This window comes from Triticum aestivum, chromosome 2B (assembly GCF_018294505.1).
Source record: "Triticum aestivum cultivar Chinese Spring chromosome 2B, IWGSC CS RefSeq v2.1, whole genome shotgun sequence".
Lineage (NCBI taxonomy): Eukaryota > Viridiplantae > Streptophyta > Magnoliopsida > Poales > Poaceae > Triticum > Triticum aestivum.
In genome coordinates, this window is record NC_057798.1 from 758456428 (window position 1) to 758477242 (window position 20815).

General features: G+C 49.9%; 1 protein-coding gene across 11 annotated transcripts; it reads left to right on the top strand.

Moving 5' to 3' along the window:
• The first annotated feature begins 1268 nt into the window (after positions 1-1268).
• LOC123047200 (uncharacterized) lies at positions 1269-19988 on the top strand. 11 transcript variants are annotated; one of them, XR_006422839.1, is made up of 3 exons: positions 1269-2026; positions 2532-2652; positions 19261-19988. XR_006422839.1 is itself a non-coding variant. In XM_044470696.1 (3 exons), exons 1-3 carry the CDS (start codon positions 2035-2037, stop codon positions 19353-19355), a joined length of 231 nt encoding a protein of 76 aa, XP_044326631.1. In that variant the 5' UTR covers positions 1842-2034; the 3' UTR covers positions 19356-19988. The 11 variants fall into 11 exon arrangements, 5 of the variants coding, with proteins under 5 accessions (XP_044326631.1, XP_044326626.1, XP_044326627.1 ...); XR_006422840.1 differs by having other exon boundaries at positions 1269-1848; positions 2536-2652; XR_006422836.1 differs by lacking the exon at positions 19261-19988 and adding an exon at positions 3922-3999.
• Positions 19989-20815: the final 827 nt, after the last annotated feature.

The following is a 20815-nucleotide window of genomic DNA, read 5'->3' on the forward strand; positions in this document are numbered from 1 at the left end:
TATTAACCGTATATCATTCCACACGTGCATATGAGTTTTTCACTGAATCGTGTATTCCAGGATCATAATAGTTATATTAAAATCTTTAATTGTGAATATGGAAATATAATAATACAAGTATTAATGCCTCCAGGGCTTATTTCCAACAAATTACGCATGCATCATAAGAGAGAAACAAATCACACCAGAGATTGAACCCATGCAAACCATATCGATAATACCGTGAAGATCCACAATAAGATGAAATGGATAATTCAAATAGTCTTGATCTCCAGATGAGTATTGAATATAGTTACAACTTGTTCTCGCAACTTGGAATTCCCCTTATAATAGTGAAGGGTGAGATGATGATGGAGATGAAAGGACTAGAACTAAGAAGATCTCCGGAGGTTCTTCAGATCACGTCCTTCTCTGTTCTGGATGTGGCGGCGGCGGCTAGGGTTCTCCCCCCCCCCCCCCCCGTCGGTCCCTTCATGAAAGTGTCTTTGTATAGGCGTGGTGGAGCTGTTGGCACCTCATATGACCACTTATGCGAGCGTTGGCGCTTGCATGGAAGGGCGTATTTTGCTCTGGTGCGCCTAATGACTTGCCTCTCCGCATGAAAGTTGTTCCAATTGACTTGATTCATAGTAATTCTCCTTGGTTTCCTTCCATAAATGACATTTCTTGCCAAACAATGGAAAAACAAATTTTCTTCTCTTTTGAAGTATTAACGTTAGAAATAACCGAGAAGTGGCAAAGATCCAGTGAAAACCAAATAAGAATCACTCGGAAAAAATCACAAATTCTCGAGCCATCAACTCATGATGGAGCTTCGAACTGATGTGCATATCAGGGATGTCCTTGTAATTTTCAATCGTGAGGTGCTTTGTGTTGATGTTTATCCTCTACAAAAAGCTCCTCGGTCAGTATAAATGAACAAAAAAAGAAGGGTGAATTGTTTTTTGCTGGACCTATAAAACTGATTTGTTTATGTTTTTTGAGCAAAATTTTATTTGTTCAAAGTTGCATCATTTTATTTGTTGACAAATGGCCAGCCCATTTAGCCTTTTTTTTAGGTAAGACAGCCCATTTAGCTGGTGACTCTTGGACCCTTTCTTATAGGCCAGCTAGGGCCAGGTCCAAATCACTCTTTCTGCACTAATTAATCTTGTTAATTATGCTTTGGGCTGAGGGATGGTGAGAACTTTGAGAACAGAACAATCAAATTGGGCTGGGCGGGCGTCCTCCAGGAGCGAGTACATAAGCAGATATTTCTAGGTTTGGTGTGCAGTCTCTTTCTGGTCCATCTCCCAGCCGTCTCTCACCCCCCATCTTTCTCTCTCGGCTGCATCTCGTCTCTCTCCCCCATCTTTCTCTCTCGGCCGCATCTCATCTCTCTCCCACCACACCGCGCACCACCGGGCGCCGGACACGGCCAGTATCCGTCTTGCCGCCAGTCGCCGCTAGGTCTCTCTTTCCCGCTGGCTGATCCATCCGCCGGTCGCCGACGGCATGCAGTCCCATCGGCCGGTGACCGCTGCGCGGGGCTGCTCTGTCCCGGCGGCTGCGCGAGGATAGCAATCCCTCCGGCCGGTGACCGCTGCGCGGGGCTGCTCTGTCCCGCCAGCTGCGCGAGGATAGCAGTCCCTCCGGCCGGTGACCGCCGTTGTGCCTGGCCTACGCTTATCTGCCGGCCACAGGCAGCTGGGGCTGCGCTGCCCCGCCGGCTGCCAACGCCAGCCGACCTTCAGATCCGCTGGCTAGGTTGGCTGCCAACAGCCGGCGAGAGTCCCCTCTCCTTCCTCCGGTCCGGTGCACAGGACTGCCGGTGCACAGCTAGGAGTAGCTGCTAGCGGTATCAGGCAGGTTCCCCTCATCTCTGCTCTAAATTGGCTGCTCTATCTCTCTCTACTCTGTTGCTTCGGACCACCAGCTGCCAGTCTACTCGCACTCAAGTCACTGCCCACCCACCAGCAGAGCCGTACAGTGTTGGAGTGAGTGCGGACGGACGCGACTGCGTGGCGATGGGACACCACCTCAGCACGTACGTACATGCGCCCAACATGTGTATGTGCACCATTTTCTTTTTTCTGCCATACATAACGAAACAATTTGGAAGAAGCCAGCCCAAAAAAAAAACAATTTGGAAGAAGGAAAATAATAAGGTTACGTGTCGACATGCACCGGGCTGCGCTCTAATTACCGCCTATAGTTGACTAATGCTATTAATTATTTACCTCTCCGGCCCTCTCTGGGTCTGACTCTTCTCCCTTCCTCTTGAGATGAGATCGATCAGATCTGGCTGGGAGCCTCGCTTCGCCTATCCTCCCATCCCCTACCCGTACCCTAACCCTCCAGCCACGCCGGCCGGCCGGATCCCTCTTCTGCCGCCGGCCGCTCCCTCCCTATATGCTTTGCATGTCGATCGCATCTCCGTTTCTCCCCCCTGCACGGTTGTGGTTGGATCCATCGCTTCATACAAGTTTTTGCATCCTTCCCGGTGTTTTTTATTGTGAATTCTGACCATATGCCTCTCGATCTACATGCAGGCAGAGGCCTCCTCTCATCTCCATGGATGGCGCATGCCGTTCCCTCGCGTACGTCGTCAACCGGCCGGCGGCCACGAGTATAAATTCACCCGTGCGCAACGCGACGCCGGGGAGATCCAAGGTGAGGACGCTCCCCCCATCGGCGCATGATTAGTTTACTTATTTATTTAAAAGTACAACACTCCATTCACCCTTGTTAATTTTGTTGTTGTTATTGTTGTTGTTGTTGCTGCTGCTAGCATCTACTCCCTCTGTACCAAAATACTTGTAGTTAAGGGAACTTGTACTCCCGGTTACAAGTATTTTGCTACAGAGAGGTAGTAGTAGAAATTATTCTTGTTGTCTCACTCAATTTCCGTTTGTTTCATTAATCAGTCTTTAATGTTGTTTGTTACCGTCTTCTCTCCGAAGCAAGCCGCCTTGTTCTTAGCTAGTTCTCGTTTTCCATGGCGAGCATAAAGGCACGCTGGTAACGAGCGCATCTAGATAAAAAAAATTTGGCTTGAACCAGTGTACTATTTTAGGATCTGTTATAGATTTAATCATAGTGTGCACGTGTTTTTTCTTGATAAAAATGCCACAGGGGCTAGTCCCTATTTTTTTTTTTCTTAATTAAACAAATGTATTATGACCTCCAATGTTATATTCTTGCAGCTTAATGTTTGTTGATATTTTTATTATACCCTTCTAAAATATATATATGAAACTAATCAGTGTAGTAATTGAGTTTTGTTGGCCTATAAAGTTTCGTGGTGATTTGGAACTATGAAGATTGTATAAACTCAACCGTTATAAAACACAACGCTGGTGGAGAATGAGTTATGCCTCAAGCTGGGTTCTATTACTTTCCACCGTATGTCGTCGGTGTAGTAATAGAGTTAGGGCCAGTTCTTTTGGGCCCCCTCCCCAACTTCTCCCAGAATTGTCACTATATTTTTTTTTACAATCCTATCAGTTAAGGTCTAATTAGCTAGGATTGTAAACAAAAATATATTGAGCGGCGATTCTGGGAGAAGCTGGAGAGAGGGGCGATTCTCGATTCTGGGAGAATCGACCAAAATAACTGGCCCTTATGTTGTTTCGTGTTGACCTGTTGAACCGTTTGGGAGAAATAAAAGAAATAAGTTCTATGAATTTTGTACAATTTATTTGCTACCACTTGTTATATTTGCCTTTGCCATTTTGCAAAATAATAAAAGTTGTTGTAGTCCTGTCGGCCGTTTCCTCACATCATCGGTAAACGACACCGTGTGCCGGTGCCTACAAGTCCAATAGTCGTGTATATACTGCCCCTGGAAAAAGACTTATCGTGTGTCTTATTATTCTTGCCCTAGAAATTTCTCGCTGACTATGTAACATCCCTTCACCATTAAATTCCCATCCTTTCCAGGCGGGTCACCACAATGGGGAACCATTGATCACTGGTATATTTGGAATGGGAGGGCCGGTTGAGATCCATGGTGAGAGGTAGACTATGACTCTGAGCACGAGTTATATGTCCGGGTGTTGGAGCTTAGGTCTTGAGGGTTAGAACTCGAGGTGCGAGAAGGCGCGAGGAAGGTGGAAAAGAGGGATAGGCCTCGACCCCATTATAAAGGGGGTGAATATCAAGAGTCCTCGGCATGACCGCTTGAGGCTTATCTAAAAACACATGGAGTTATACCAACGGTCGTCATGGGGTCACGCACACCCATATTAATGGAAAATCCCGTAATAAGAGGAACACAATCTCTGCTTTGGAAGGACGTGCCAGTAAAATCGCCTCGTAATACGAGTCGAGGTGGGGCAAGAAATGCCGGTTCACGTTGGACCAGACCGCGATGCAAGGGCATGACGTATGAAGATTGTCAGCAGATTAGGTTTATGCTATGTTCCCTACAATGGTATGTGAAGATCATCTTGCAGATCTGGATACAGTTTGAGTGTTCGATAACTACGTTGGAGTATTCGGAGAAGGAACCCTCCTTGCAATGCCGAAGACAAGACTGCGTGCCGGACTCATCGTCATTGAAGCCTGGTTCAGGGGCTACTGAGGGAGTCCTGGATTAGGGGGTATCCGGACAGCCGGACTGTGTACAACATCCGGACTATTGAAGCGTGAAGATACAAGACTCAAGACTTCGGCCCGTGTCCGGATAGGACTCTCCTTTGCGTGGAAGACAAGCTTGGCGATCCGGATATTGTGTTTCCTTCCTTGTAACCGACTCCATGTAAACCCTAGCCCTCTCCGGTGTCTATATAAACCAGAGAGGTTGGTCCTTAGGAGGCCGATCACAATTGCAATCATACCATCATAGGCTATCTCTTAGGGTTTAGCCTCTACGATCTCGTGGTAGATCTACTCTTGTACTACCCATATCTTCAATATTAATCAAGCAGGAAGTAGGGTTTTACCTCCATCAAGAGGGCTCGAACCTGGATTAACATCTGTGTCCCTTGCTTCCTGTTACCATCAGCCTAGATGCACAGATCGGTACCCCCTACCCGAGATCCGCCGGTTTTGACACTGACAGCGGCCACGAGGGTGGAGGGCGCGCCCCATGCCTCGTGGGCCCCCCGAAGCTCCACCTACATACTCCTTCCTCCTATATATACCTACGTACCCCCAACAGATTAGATACGGAGCCAAAAACCTAATTCCACCGCCGCAACTTTCTGTATCCATGAGATCCCATCTTGGAGCCTGTTCCGGAGCTCTGCCGGAAGGGGAATCCACCAGGGAGGGCTTCTACATCATCATCATAGCCTCTCCGATGAAGTGTGAGTAGTTTACTTCAGACCTTTGGGTCCATAGTTAGTAGCTAGATAGATTTTTCTCTCTTTTTGGATATCAATACAATGTTCTCCCCCTCTCTCGTGGAGATCTATTCGATGTAATCTTCTTTTTGCGGTGTGTTCGCTGAGACCGATGAATTGTGGGTTTATGATCAAGATTATCTATGAACAATATTTGAATCTTCTCTGAATTCTTTTATGTATGATTGGTTATCTTTGCAAGTCTCTTCGAATTATCCGTTTGGTTTGGCCAACTAGATTGGTAGTTCTTGCAATGGGAGAAGTGCTTAGCTTTGGGTTCAATCTTGCGGTGTCCTTTCCCAGTCACAGTAGGGGCTGCAAGGCACGTATTGTATTGTTGCCATTGAGGATAACAAGATGGGGTTTTTATCATATTGCATGAATTTATCCCTCTACATCATGTCATCTCGCTTAAGGCGTTACTCTGTTTTCATTAACTTAATACTCTAGATGCATGCCGGATAGCGGTCGATGAGTGGAGTAATAGTAGTAGATGCAGGCGGGAGTCGGTCTACTTGCCTCTCGGACGTGATGCCTATATACATGATCATACCTAGATACTCTCATAACTATGCTCAATTCTGTCAATTGCTCAACAGTAATTCGTTCACCCACCGTAAAATACTTATGCTCTTGAGAGAAGCCACTAGTGAAATCTATGGCCCCCGGGTCTATTCTGATCTTATTAATCTTCCTACGCTTTATTATTGCTTTGCTTTTTTACTTTGCCGTTTATTTTACTTTGCATCTTTGTACCAAAATACCAAAAATATTATCTATCATCTCTATCAGATCTCACTCTCGTAAGTGACCGTGAAGGGATTGACAACCCCTTATCGCGTTGGTTGCGAGGAGTTATTTGCTTTGTGCAGGTACGAGGGACTCACGCGTAGCCTCCTATTGATTGACACCTTGGTTCTCAAAAACTGAGGGAAATACTTACGCTACTCTGCTGCATCGTCCTCTCCTCTTCGGGGAAAACCAACGCAAGCGCAAGACATAGCAGTGGCATGCAGATCTTTGTGAAGACCCTACCACCGCTCCAGCTCAGCAGCCTGCCAGCCTACATGGCACCGCCCACCTCGCTGGCCTGGACGCGTGTAGGGGTAGGTTGAAGCGGCAGTAAAGCAAGGGGACACCTTAGAGGCGCATTAAATGCATCTTGTCCCGTAATGGCAAAGCGATAGGCTTAGCCATAGTACCCCGATGCCACCTCCTGTGTGCCACTGTGGCGATCCCCTTACCTATAAAAGGAGGCCTAAGGCATCCAGGAGAAGGATTCGGCTCTTTTGGGCAAGTTGCACCCCGTAGCTAGCTCAAGAAACACAAGAACACTCAATACATCCACCAAAGCAGGACTAGGGTATTACGCACCTTTGCAGCCCGAACCTGGGTAAACGATCCGTGTGCTTCCTATTAATCCCGCTCTTCTCACGACCCCGCGCCCCGCAACCGTAGTAGGGATTCTTGTGATCCCATAGGTGTCGTTCGCACCGACATCTTTGGCGCGCCAGGTAGGGGACGCCCAGTTGTGAGAATCTGGTCAAGCAGTTAGCCTAGTAGTTCTTCTTCATCGCCATGGCTCCCAAAAAGAAGTCAGCGACGGTGATCGGTCCGTCCGGAGCCGGATGGCTCGTGACAGTGCGGGCGAGCAGCGGGCCAGTCACGGACAGAACCCGATCCGCGGCCCGCGAGCACCAACACCGTTCTGGCAGTCAGAGCCTGGCGAGCAGCATCGTTCGCGCACAGAGCGATGAGCCACACGCCGCCAAGTACAAAGACAGAGCCGGGCCCTCCAAAAGCACCGTCGTGCCACGTGCAGGCGGCACGGCGACTTCCAAGACGCCCACACCGGCGCCCACAGTGTGCTCTTCTCAGGGCGTGCGCGACAAACGGCGTCACCACACCAGTGACCCTGGGCGCCGCCGTGGGAAGAGCCCTATGCAGCACTCAAGGGACATAGAAGGCCAACATGCGCACCGAGGCACTGACGAAGAAGGCGTGCAACCGCTGGGCCGTGATAGAGCCCCTTCTAACGTGGTTAGAAGTCGGAGCGCGTCGTGATCCACACAGGTTTCGCCGCCACCCACGCCACCCATGCCCTCGGAGGCCTTGGCGCGCGCGCAGCTGCTCCTCGACTTCCCTCCAACTGCTGAAAAGCTCGATAAATGGAGAGGCACTATCCGGAGCCTCGTTGGTGTCGCCAACAAAGACAAGACACGACCAACAGGGCCATCCGGCCGGCACTCCGTCGAGCCGCAGGACTGGTGAGAGGAGTGCTCCATCCGACGTGGTTGGCCAATCTAGTAGTGGTGTGCAAGGCGAATGGGAAGTGAGGCCATGTATTGACTACACATATATCAATAAGGCTTGTCCCAAGGACCCTTTCCCATTGCCGTGCATCGACCAAATTGTTGACTCCATGGCCGGGTGTGATCTGTTGTCATTCCTTGATGCCTACTCAGGATACCACCAGATCTTTATGACGAAACAAGACAAAGAGAAGAGAACGTTCATCACCCCATGTGGTACGTATTGTTTTATACGGATGCCTTTTGGGTTGAAGAGTGCTGGCTCGACGTTTGCAAGAGCAGTCCAGATTGGTTTTGAGCCCCAGCTACATAGAAATATGGAAGCTTATATGGATGACATAGTGGTTGTCGGTGTCAAAACCGGCGGATCTCGGGTAGGGGGTCCCGAACTGTGCGTCTGGGCGGATGGTAACATGAGACGAGGGACACGATGTTTTACCCAGGTTCGGGCCCTCTTGATGGAGGTAAAACCCTACATCCTGCTTGATTAATATTGATGATGTGTATTACAAGAGTGGATCTACCACGAGATCAAGGAGGCTAAACCCTAGAAGCTAGCCTATGGTATGATTGTTGTAATGGTTGTTCGTCCTACGGACTAAAACCCTCCGGTTTATATAGACACCGGAGAGGGCTAGGGTTACACAGAGTCGGTTACAATGGTAGGAGATCTACATATCCGTATCGCCAAGCTTGCCTTCCGCGCCAAGGAAAGTCCCATCCGGACACGGGACAAAGTCTTCAATCTTGTATCTTCATAATCTTGGAGTCCGGCCGACGATGATAGTCCGGCTGTCCGGACACCCCCTAGTCCAGGACTCCCTCAGTAGCCCCTGAACCAGGCTTCAATGACGATGAGTCCGGCGCGCATATTTGTTCGGCATTGCAAGGCGGGTTCCCCCTCCGAATAATTCATCGAAGATTGTGAACACCAGGATAGTGTCCGGCTCTGCAAAATAAATTCCACATTCCACCGTAGAGAGAATAATATGTACACAAGTTCAATCTGCTGACGTATTTTGTGGCATGACGTCACACCACTACCAAGCCTTTACTTGAATTGTTTTTTACTACACCACCTCAGCGTGTTCAACGAAGCGGTTTCCTTGGCACGTCTTGTCGAAGCAGAGATCGTGTTTCCCCTTATTCTGGGATTCTCATAAATATGGACGTGGGTAACCCAACCGCGCCATTGATGGTGGCGCTTGGGAGATAAGCGAGTTTTATCAGGCCGATGGGGACGCATAGTTTTCGTTCGCCCATATATAAGGGGATAAGGATCCACCTTTTCACCTACGCCTTCTTCCTCCTTTGCTTATCCATCTCCGCGCACTCGAGCTCCAGCGCCCAAGTCTGCGCATCTCGCCTCGACCTTCTCCGACCATGTCCGGAGCGGGAGGCAAATGGCTGGCCTCCACCGTTACGAAGGAGCACATCGCAAAACTGCGCAGCGCCGGATACCTTTCCGGCGACATCGCGCACCGGCTGCCCGACAAGGGGCAGCTCATCCCTACCCCTAGGCCCCATGAGAGGGTCGTATTCCTTCCCCACTTCCTCCATGGATTGGGCTTCCCATTGCATCCCTTTGTCCGGGGGCTCATGTACTATTACGGCCTGGATTTCCACGATCTGGCGCCAAACTTCATCCTCAGCATCTCGGCGTTTATCGTCGTGTGCGAGGCCTTCCTCTGCATCCAGCCCCACTTTGGCTTGTGGCTCAAGACCTTCAATGTCAAGCCGAAGGTGGTGAAGGGCACTCAAGCAGAGTGCGGAGGCGCCATGTTGGGCAAGATGCCCAACGTCATCTGGCTCGAAGGGGCCTTCATGGAGTCCGTCAAGGGGTGGCAATCGGGGTGGTTCTATATCACCGAGCCGCGCGACCCTACGTGGGCGGCGGCCCCCGAGTTCAGATCTGGTATCCCTACGCAGCTCACCTCCTGGAAAGAGAAGGGCTTGCTATGGGGTGATTCGGAGGAGCTGACGGGACTCCAAGCCTGTATCCAGAAGCTGGTGAGCAAGAAGCTCAGGCTTGCCAATGTGGTCCAAGTCATGCTCGTCCGCCGGATTCTCCCGTGCCAAGAACGGGCATTTAAATTGTGGGAGTTCAATCCAACACAGCACCAGGCATTGAGCGGGCTCTTCGACACAACGTATGAAGGCGCCTGGAGGGTGCTGTTCAAGGGCGCCGAAGCTCCCGCATCCGCCACCGAAGATCGCGGATTTTGCTCGCAGCGTCCAGCTGACGAGGTAAGTGATTCTACCCCTTTACGGGACACTTGTTTTTAATAGTTTGACCCTATGCGGCTTTCAATCTCCCTTTTCCTCTGACAGGACTGGATGAAGAAGGTCGAGCAGATTGTCTGCCCGGCTCCCATGCCAGAAAACCCAGTAGATGCCCGTCTAGCGGGGCTGCTGGTTCAGGTACCGCACGTGGTGCCGGAGAAGAAGGCCAAGAAGGTGGCCACGGGTACTCGAAAGAGTTCCCGTTTTCAGGTGTCCGATGGCTCAGAGGTGGACTCCTCCCCCGAAGACGACGAGGAGGAAGAGGACTCTCTCCTAGAGGAAGGAGAGAGGAAGAGGAAGGCTTCCCCAATAGGGGAGGCTGAAGGGTCCAAGAGGGGAAGGACTATTCCCCCGGACAGCTCCGCCAACGCCAACGTTGGCGACGAAGAGTGGCCCTCAAGGGCCAGGTCTCCGGCGAGATCGTAAGTATCCGGATTCCTGAGTGATTTACAATTTCTTTTTGTGTCACATAGTGTCCTTCTAATGCCGCACGTTGCCTGCAGTCCGGCCGATGATGATCTCCCCGCTTCATCGAGCGGGTCGTTGGCTCCGTCGGATGTAGATTCCATCCCGACTGCCTCCACCCCTCGCGACGCTGAGGATGCCGAGGTGGGATCCCGGGAAGGGACCCATCAGGAGGAGGCTCCGGAGGCACCAGAGGGCAGCCTCCCAGACTTTGCGCCGGACTCCACGCCGGAACCAGCAGTGGTTCCGGAGTCCGGCAGGCGGCCCCTTCGTAAGAAGGGCAAGACCATGACGCTGGCGGCCCCCGTCCAACCGGAGGCGCCGGACAATTTGTTGGAGGCGCTCAAGGGCGCTTCCATCAAGGAAGAAGACCGCACTATTATGAGTGTGGTGATTCAGAAGGTTCAGCTCGCCAAGAGCGGGCTGACCGAAGCCTGCAGTAGCCTTCTAACAGGCTTTGAGGTAAGAAGTTTAAAATATGTAATGTAATACCACATAGACAGTAGCCCCTGATGCTCGGTTTGGTGTTCGGAAAGAAAAGCCGGACTGAGGATCTAAAAAAGATATACGCAGGGTTGCTAAAAATTATGTCAATATGGGTTTGCAGGCTGTGCTACTGACCTCTGCCGCACTGACTGCGGAGGTCGGTGCTTTGAAGCAGGACCTCGAGTGGTCCGAGCAAGAGCTCGGCCGTGCCAAGAAGCAGCTCGAGGACAAAGAAGGTGAGTAACACCACTTTGAAATTTGTACCTTACAGAAAAGGATTTAGGTTGCAAAAAATAACAAGGATAACATGGGTACTGCAGGGGCCACGAACGAGGTGGCGACCCTGAAGGAGGCTGTGTCTGCGGCCGAACTCAATGCGGCCGCGGAATGGACGGAGCGAGAGAGGCAGGAGGCGCGGGTGGCGGAGGTGCGGCAAGAGCTCCAGGCTCTCATGGAAAAGCATGAGAGATTGGAGCGCGACTCGAAGACTCGAGAGTCCGAGCTTGCCTGGGCTCTCGAAAGTGCCAAGGCCACCAAGGCCGAGGCCCATAAGGCCCTCCAGGAGATTGAGATGGTGAAGAAAATAGCGGCGGGTAAGGCATTTTTCATGCAAAGCAAGCATGTTAATGTAAACTACCTGACACTTACCCAAATTCGGAGCTCTCCAGGGGCGTTTGCAGATCTGCCTCGCAGTGTGTCCGATGCCGCCGCTTTCTACCGAGCCGAGGAGGGGAGCTCAACGGAGAAGGTCTTCTGGTCTCAGTACGCTGAGGCCGGCCATCCGGTGCCCCCTAGCGACCAGCTGAAGCAGCTGGTCGAGCTCCACAAGGTAGCCGAGCAGGCCATGAAGGGCCTCATAGTCAGGCTGTGGCCTGGAGAGGCCATGCCTGGGAGCTACTTCGGCCTCGTGCGGCGGCTGGTGGATGCATGCCCCTGGGTGGAGGTCATCAAGCGCTCCGCCTGTATTGAAGGTGCTCGTCGGGCCCTTGCCCGCGCGAAGGTGCATTGGGGCAGGCTGGATGCGGAGAGGCTTATCACTGACGTGCCGCCAGCGGGCAAGGAGTATCGTACGCCTGAGATGTACTATAAGACTGTCCTGAAGGGTGCCCGCAAGATTGCGGATGAGTGCCCCAGATATGTAATTATTGAGTAAACTAGCTATGTGTTATCCTGTGCGCTGAAAACTTTGTTCATATGCGCTAAGCAACGCTTATTGATTTAAAATATTACCTTCTGTGCGGCCGTTTATAAAATCTGAGAGATGGCAAGTCGTCGGCTTCAGCCCCCATGCCACTAGTGCTGGGGTGTTCGGGATAAACTTGAGCACTCTTGTTCCCATTTTTGGGTCCATCTAGGGAGGCGCTCAACACAACGAACAAGGCAACCGGACTTATAATGCTTGAACACTCTCACTTAGCCATAGAATTCTATAATTTTAAATTTTGGTGAAGCCCCTAGTGTCGGAAGACCGAGTTCGGGGCGCTATCCACGCCTTGGCTGGACATTATCCGGTTCTTCGCTTGAAGCGGCATAAGTCTTTAGGGACTCGAAAAGACCTCTCGAACAGCGAGCAGTCTCTCGCCTTATCATGACAGTCAGTTTTAGCTTTCTCCACTCAGGCGCTCGCCCAGCTCAATCGGGGCGCAATCGCAGTGGTTCTCCCAGTGCTACCTTAGCCGACAGAACGGAACGCAAGGTACCAAAACATGGGAGCGGGGCAAACCCAACTATTGACCCAAGACATGATTCAGAGCCGATTCATATAATGCTATACGTTCGGGGTGCCGCACTTGTGAAAGTGTTTGGACTTATCACACCATAATGCGGGGAACATAAGCCCCTGGTGTCTTTGGCCGTACCAAAATATACGGGTGCAAGATGTCATTGATGAACATGTATATAAAGTAATGCAATTATAGGCAAAAAGTGTTGCATTGTTTATTCAAGGAATTCTGCTATTGGCGCAGAGCGATACAAATAGTGCTGTAAGCAAGGGATAGGACTTAATTAGACATGTATCCCTCCAGGGGTAGGCTGCGGAATGGTGTATTTAACAAAATTAATGCTCGTAATAGAGACCACCCGAGTGTTCGTCGCAGCCTTTGTTCCTCCCTGGCTATTGCATCGTGAGTTCGGCCGATCTACGGCTGGACAGGACCTCTAGTAAACGGAGTCCTGTGTAAAAAAAGAAGAAAAATAAAAAATAAAAAGAGCGACACACTTGGGAGCCCCTGGTGTGGTCGAGCCGCACTCTGGGTCTGTTGTGGTCGTGTCCCTTCCCCTATTCCCATGGTATCTCCAGAGCGTAATGATGTACGCGGAGAGCTGGTCTTACAATCATGCGAGGGCTGGAGTTGGGGCCGCATTGCTACGCATGCTCGGAACGTGCCAGGTGGTCTTGATTGATGTTGCTTCGGGCGCGTTTGGCCGTGTCCGATCGTTTAACGGCCGGACTCGAAAATTGCCTTAAAAGGCTGCTCTGTACTTCTGCCGCGAGAGCCGCTGTATGTTCCTCCGTTCGGAGGGAGCGTTCCGTATTTCCGTTGACCGTGATGACTCCACGAGGGCCTGGCATCTTGAGCTTGAGGTATGCATAATGCGGCACCGCGTTGAACTTTGCAAACACGGTTCGTCCGAGCAGAGCGTGATAGCCGCTGTGGTACGGGACTATGTCGAAGATTAACTCCTCGCTTCGGAAATTATCCGGGGATCTGAAGACCACTCCCAGTGTGACTGAGCCTCTACAATTGGCCTCAACACCTGGTATGACGCCTTTGAAGGTCGTCTTTGTAGGTTTAATCCTTGAGGGGTCTATGCCCATCTTGCACACTGTATCCTGATAAAGCAGGTTCAGGCTACTGCCGCCGTCCATCAGGACTCTTGTGAGGTGAAATCCATCGACGATTGGGTCTAAAACCAATGTGGCGAATCCGCCATGGCGGATACTGGTCGGATGGTCTCTTCGACCGAAAGTGATCGGGCAAGAGGACCATGGATTGAACTTTGGGGCGACTGGCTCCATCGCATATACGTCCCTTAGTGCACGCTTCCGCTCCCTCTTTGGTATATGGGTTGCGTATATCATGTTTACCGTCCGCACTTGTGGGGGAAGCCCTTCTGTCCTCTACTGTTCGGCGGCCGGGTCTCTTCCTCGTTGTCGCTGTGCAGCCCCTTGTTACTGTTTTCGGCAATTAACTTGCCTGCCTGCTTGAATACCCAACAATCTCTGTTGGTGTGGTTAGCTGGCTTTTCGGGGGTGCCATGTATCTGGCAAGAGCGGTCGAGTATTCGGTCCAAATTGGACGGATCCGGAGTGGTTCTTTTGAATGGCTTCTTCCGTTGACCGGGTTTAGAGCCTCGGAATCCGGCGTTGACTGCCGTATCCTCATTGTTGTCGCCGTTAATGCGGCGTTTGTTTTTGTTTCGATGCGACCTGCCATTGTGGTCCTTGGTATCCGGACTGTCAGCATTTTTGCTGAGGTTGTTGCTTCGAGCTAGCCAGCTATCCTCTCCCGCACAAAAGCGGGTCATGAGTGATGTGAGGGCTGCCATGGATTTCGGCTTTTCCTATCCTAGGTGCCGGGCTAGCCACTCGTCGCGGATGTTATGTTTGAAGGCTGCGAGGGCCTCTGCATCCGGACAGTCGACGATTTGATTTTTCTTGGTTAAGAACCGTGTCCAGAACTGTCTGGCCGATTCATCTGGCTGCTGAATTATGTGGCTTAGGTCATCGGCGTCTGGTGGTCGCACGTATGTGCCCTGGAAGTTGTCGAGGAATGCGGCTTCCAGGTCCTCCCAACACCCAATTGACTCTGCGGGCAGGCTGTTGAGCCAATGCCTAGCTGGTCCTTTAAGCTTGAGCGGGAGATATTTGATGGCGTGGAGATCCTCTCCGCGGGCCATATGGATATGAAGGAGATAATCTTCGATCCAAACCGCGGGGTCTGTTGTGCCATCGTAGGATTCAATGTTGACGGGTTTAAACCCTTCAGGGATTTGATGATCCATTACTTCGTATGTGAAGCGTAGTGGGTTTGCGGCGCCTCTGTATTGGGTAATGTCTCGACGTAGCTCAAGAGAGCGTTGTCTGCTCTGTTCGGCCCGGCCAGAGTTGCTGTATCCGGCACGACGGTATTCGTCGTGGGTCGTGGGGCGCCCACGTGATCCATAGATAGATCTGGATCGTCTTGCCTTGTCCTCCAATATATCTTGCAAGTCCGGCGCGTTCCCTCGTGGCTTCGTACTTTTTGAGCGATGCCGGGGTACGGTCTTGGTGGAGGGCCTAGGTGCCTCTCTGTCACGACCACGGGGTGGTCGGTCTGTCGTATTGTGCGCTGATGATGAAGGTATATATGCTTCCTCCTCTAGTCGGGGGAGCAACTTGCGTTTTGGGTAGCTCTTGGAGGGGCGTTCGAGTTCGTACTCTTGGGCCGCGAGGACCTCGGTCCATCTGTCGACCAGCAGGTCTTGATCAGCTTGAAGCTGTTGCTGCTTTTTCTTTAGGCTATTCGCCATGGCCATTAGCCTGCGTTTAAAACGCTCTTGTTCGACGGGATCCTCGGGCACGACAAATTCGTCGTCGTTGAGGCTTGCCTCGTCTCCGGAGGGACGCATGTAATTGTCATCCTCTAACTCCTCATCTGCCGCTCTCTCTCGAGGGCTGGCTTCCCCGTCCTCCTGTGTTGCATCGTGCTGGAGGGGGTTGTCTTCGGCACTCTCTGGGGTGTTATTATCTCCGGTGCCGGAATCTCCATTCTTGCTGTGGCGGGATTTAGAGCGGCACCGTTGATGTCGGCGCTTGGGCTGTTTCTTTAAGGAATCTGCCTCCGCAGCTTCTTCGCCATCCCCATCTTTTGGGGTGTCCACCATGTATATGTCATATGATGAGGTGGTCTTCCAGTGCCCTGTAGGCGCTGGTTCTTGATCGTCTCCGGCATCGTCGTCCATACCGTCGATGTCTTCAGAGTCGTAGTCTAGCATGTCGGTTAGATCGTCGACAGTGGCTACAAAGTGGGTGGTGGGTGGGCTTTGAATTTCTTCATCGTCCGCATCCCAACCATCCTGGTCATAGTCCGGCCAAGGCTCTCCGGATAGCGAGAGATGCTTTAGCAAATTTAGGATGTCGCCAAAGGGTGAGTGCTGAAAGATGTCCGCTGCGGTGAACTCCATGATCGGCGCCCAATCGGATTCGATTGGCAAGGGCGCGGGAGGTTCGGAGTCCGGCACCTCGGAGTCACGAGCTTTGTGAGGGACGAGGTCAGTGTTCGGCTCCATCGCCGTGGAAATTGCAGCTCCCGAGGCGGTGTCCAGCCACCCGTCCTCGATCTGCGCAATCGGCTCCGGACTATGAGTCGGAGCGGATTTGTGTGGGGCCACCAGGGCACTGTCCGGCGGCAGATCTAAATCATGCCCATCGTGACAGCGCGGCACACTCGGCTGTGGCTCGAACCCGTCGAAGATCAAGTCCCCACGGATGTCGACCGTGAAGTTTAGGCTTCCAAATCTGACCTGATGGCCAGGGGCGTAGCTTTCGATCTACTCCAGATGGCCAAGCGAATTGGCCCGCGGTGCGAAGCCGCCGAATACGAAGATCTGTCCGGGGAGAAAAGTCTCACCCTGGATGGCGTTGTTGTTGATTGAAGAAGCCATCAAGCCTATCGGTGACGACACAGAGGAACTCTCAATGAAAGCACCAATGTCGGTGTCAAAACTAGCAGATCTCGGGTAGGGGGTCCCGAACTGTGCGTCTAGGCGGATGGTAACAGGAGACGAGGGACATGATGTTTTACCCAGGTTCGGGCCCTCTTGATGGAGGTAAAACCCTACGTCCTGCTTGATTAATATTGATGATGTGTATTACAAGAGTGGATCTACCACGAGATCAAGGAGGCTAAACCCTAGAAGCTAGCCTATGGTATGATTTTTGTAATGGTTGTTCGTCCTACGGACTAAAACCCTCCGGTTTATATAGACACCGGAGAGGGCTAGGGTTACACAGAGTCGGTTACAATGGTAGGAGATCTACATATCCGTATCGCCAAGCTTGCCTTCCACACCAAGGAAAGTCCCATCCGGACACGGGACAAAGTCTTCAATCTTGTATCTTCATAATCTTGGAGTCCGGCCGACGATGATAGTCCGGCTGTCCGGACACCCCCTAGTCCAGGACTCCCTCAGTGGTCAAAACCAAGGACAGGGCAACTCTTGTACAAGATTTAGAAGAGACGTTTGCAAACCTACGCAAGATCAATCTCAAGCTGAACCCTAAGAAGTGCATCTTCGGTGTTCCGTCCGGCAAGCTTCTCGGGTTCTTTGTGTCGCAGCGTGGGATCGAGGCAAACCCAGACAAGATCAAGGCCATCGAGCAGATTGAGGCACCCAAGCGGATCAAGGATGTGCGTCGGCTCGCTGCACTACAATAAAAAGACACTTCCGTGATGATACGTGTTTGTCACAGTAGGTCACATTTTCTGTCATGCATGTACATCCATGACAAATTTATGACAGAATCAAGATAGTCATACCTGTGCTGTCGTAGAAGTGTTCATGACATTACCAAAATTATCATCACTGAAGTGTCCACTTCCATGACGATAAATCACGTGTCACAGAAGTGCTTTTGTCAAGGGTAACCGACACATGGCATCCACCGTAATGGAACGCCGTTAAGCTATCGGGTCGGGTTTTGGATCCGATAACCCGTTAACAGCCCCTACCAATGGGGATTTTCCACGTGTAAAATCATCATTGGCTGGAGGAGACACGTGTTAGCTCCGCGTTGGCACAAGTGGCACTCATCCAATGGGCGAGACGTGCCTATGATATGTTGACACGTGGACCGGCCCATCAAGTTTAAATGGGCTGGCCCAACTAAAGGCCCACAAGATTTTGCGGACCATAATGGGCTAGCCTAGCTAAAGGCCCATGAGATTTTGCGGACCATAATGGGCTGGCCCAGCTAAAGGCCCACAAGATTTTGCGGGCCATAATGGGCCGGCCCAGGTAAAGGCCCACAAGATTTTTGTGTGCCATAATGGGCCGGCCTAGGTAAAGGCCCACAAGATTCTTGTGGATCATAATGGGCCGGCCCAGCTAAAGGCCCACGAGATTTCGCCGACATTAATGGGACGGCCCAGCTGTAGGCCCACAAGATTTTGAGGACCCTAGTAGGCCGGCCCATTAACTGGCTGCCATGTTTTGGGCCAAATGCCGAACCATATTTGATCCGGTCCATTAATGGCCTGCCACGTTCCGGGCCTAATAATGGCCCATATGAGATCCGACCCATTAAAAGCCTACCACGTTCTAGGCCAAATTACGGCCCAGACCAGGTCCGGCCCTTTAAGAGGCTTTGGGCTAAATTATGGCCCATATCACAGTCAGCCCGTCAACTGGACGCTATGCTTTTGGGCCCACTTGCTAAAGGACCATTTAGTAATTCGGCCTGATATTAGTTTCGGCCTGTTAAGGGCCCATTTAACATTTCGGCGCTATATTAATTTTGGCTTAGTAAAAGCCCATCATATAGTTGGGTCTAACTATGGCCTGATTTCCATCCGGCCTGCTCGCAGCCGATATCTGATTGGGCCAAACAAGGACCGAGACAATTTTGGCCTGTTAAAAGCCCGTGATTTGATTCGCACAATCATGGTCCGGGGTCCATTTCTGGCTGCTGCCGCCCCATGAGCTGTTCGACACGTTTCAGGCCCAACGTACTTCTCAGCCTCCTAAAAGCCCATTGAGTTTTCTTGCGAAAAGAGGGCCGGGGGTTACTCGGCCTATTAAAGGCCCGAATCTACTAGTGGGCCAGTTTACTTTTGGCCTTTTAACGGACCAAGATGACGGGCCCATGATGCGGATCATACATCGTGATTGCATGACGGCCCGATTATGTACCTTAATTTTACGGTTTGGCCTGTTTACTGCGAAGACAGTATATATATACAGTAAAATAACTGCAACATCGTGAATAAGAAAAAACCTAGACTATACAATAAAGAAATTATGACATATTACATCCACTAGGCATCAAAGTTCGCCCTATGATAATAAAGCACAAGCAGACAACAGATTACATACATTGGGCATCAAAGATCGCCACCAGTGCAAATAAACATGCCGAAAAAATAATATACAAAACTGACAACACTTCAATAGAGTTCAAGAAAGGTTAGCCCTGCTCGGGAGCTGTAGCGCAAGCAGCTGAGCAAGATGATGAGCCTGCGCTTGTTCAACACTTATATCTTCCACACTCTGAAAGATAAACAAGCAGATAGATGACAGGTTTTTCCCATAAAAGTATCAGTGCTGACAATTCATCACATTTCTTACTGACGAATAAAGTGACACAATTTAAAATTGCATTAACACAATATGGTATTGTTCAGGTCAAGACATGGCAGGAAATGACATTATGAAGGAGTTGGCAGCTTCACAACACCACTGGATTACAGATCAAGAACTCATAAGTGTCAATGATTAGTGTGCTGTTAATTTATCCCATTTCAGATTGGCAAATAAAGAGACGGTTTAAATAATAGTAGAATGATATGACATTGTTCATAGTTAAGACATTACAGAATATGACATTGTGCTGTAGTGGGTAGGTTCACCACACCACTGGATTACGGATGAAGAATAGAAACATACATGCAGTGCAAAAGAAGATCACTTGCTCTGTATAGTTTAATTTACATGGTATGAAGAAGGAACTTGGTTGTACAACTGAAAACTTAAATTGAGAAGGACAAACTTTTGTTTATGAACTACATAATAAACTTTAAACATGCAATTTGATGCAAACACCAAAAATAAACAGCTGTTGCAGTCATGCCTAACCAAATATACACAACAAAGTTTGAAGGCTTGAGAAGGATAAACATACATTATTGGTGAATACATGCTCTATAAAGCCCTTGTCTATGCTGATGGGGGGGCAATTCAAGAAGTTTACCATAGAATCTTCTTCATAAGCATTGCCTTTATTCTACATTTTGTTAAGAGTAAATATAGATGTGATAATATACGAAAAAATGGAGAATATTTAAGATAAGATGAAGAGTGATGCTACATAACCAAGTAGCTATAAATGTAAGTGCAGCGATACAGGCAAAAGGTACAGTCAAGAGCAATGCACAGCTAAACTTCTTCAGTACCAACCTTATGGTAAGAGTAAATATAGATCTGATGTGTAGAAAATGGTGGGCAAAGGAAAATAAGCGGCACAGTGATGGTAGATGAACAACTACCTGTCATTATAAGTACACTGATAAAGGACAACATGTACTTACAAGAACAATGCAGAGCTAAAAAAATCATTAGCATTGGATATATTCTACACTAATGTAACCATTCATACAGATCAGATAATTTGGAGCGAAAAATTGATAAGCAAGCTATCATGCATACTGCTGTCACATAATGAACCAAGTATGTATGCAACTACAGTGATACAGGACAACAGGTACTAACAAGAGCAAAGCAGTGGGCAGCATATTTGTGATATCCTGTCGTTCTTTTCAAACCGGAATTCTTCTTTGAGCAGATTTCCTGCAAAAAAGATCCGTAAGGGACATGCGGAAAAGTAGAAGTTCAAATTGTCATGTGATTTCATAGACAATACCTCATCCTGGGAACGAGACCAGTGCATAACAAGGTTTTTCCATTCAATTTCTTCTAAATTTAGCACATGAGACTTCACCAGAAATTCGTTTATAGACTTGCCATCAAAATGTGATTTCCTCAGGTAACACCGATACTGCTGCAATGCTTCCTTGAAAAGAACAAGCAAGCTTTTCTCGTCATGACTATCCATATTGACCCTCGCCTAGTTACAACAATGTAATGTAAATCATTGATGTGTTCAATTAGCAGAAAACAGGAAAATAATAACCATGAATAATAGCACTTACACGTAAGTTGGACAGGAAGATGTGAAAATGG

Excerpts from the sequence above, each read along its gene's own strand:
- LOC123047200 (XM_044470691.1), top strand. The coding sequence starts at position 2,265 with ATGAGATCGATCAGATCTGGCTGGGAGCCTCGCTTCGCCTATCCTCCC. Across the intron at positions 2,442-2,531 it reads CTCCCCCCTGCACGGTTGTG|GCAGAGGCCTCCTCTCATCT; the intron begins GTTGGATCCATC and ends ATCTACATGCAG. Across the intron at positions 2,653-19,260 it reads CGACGCCGGGGAGATCCAAG|GTCAAGACATGGCAGGAAAT; the intron begins GTGAGGACGCTC and ends GGTATTGTTCAG.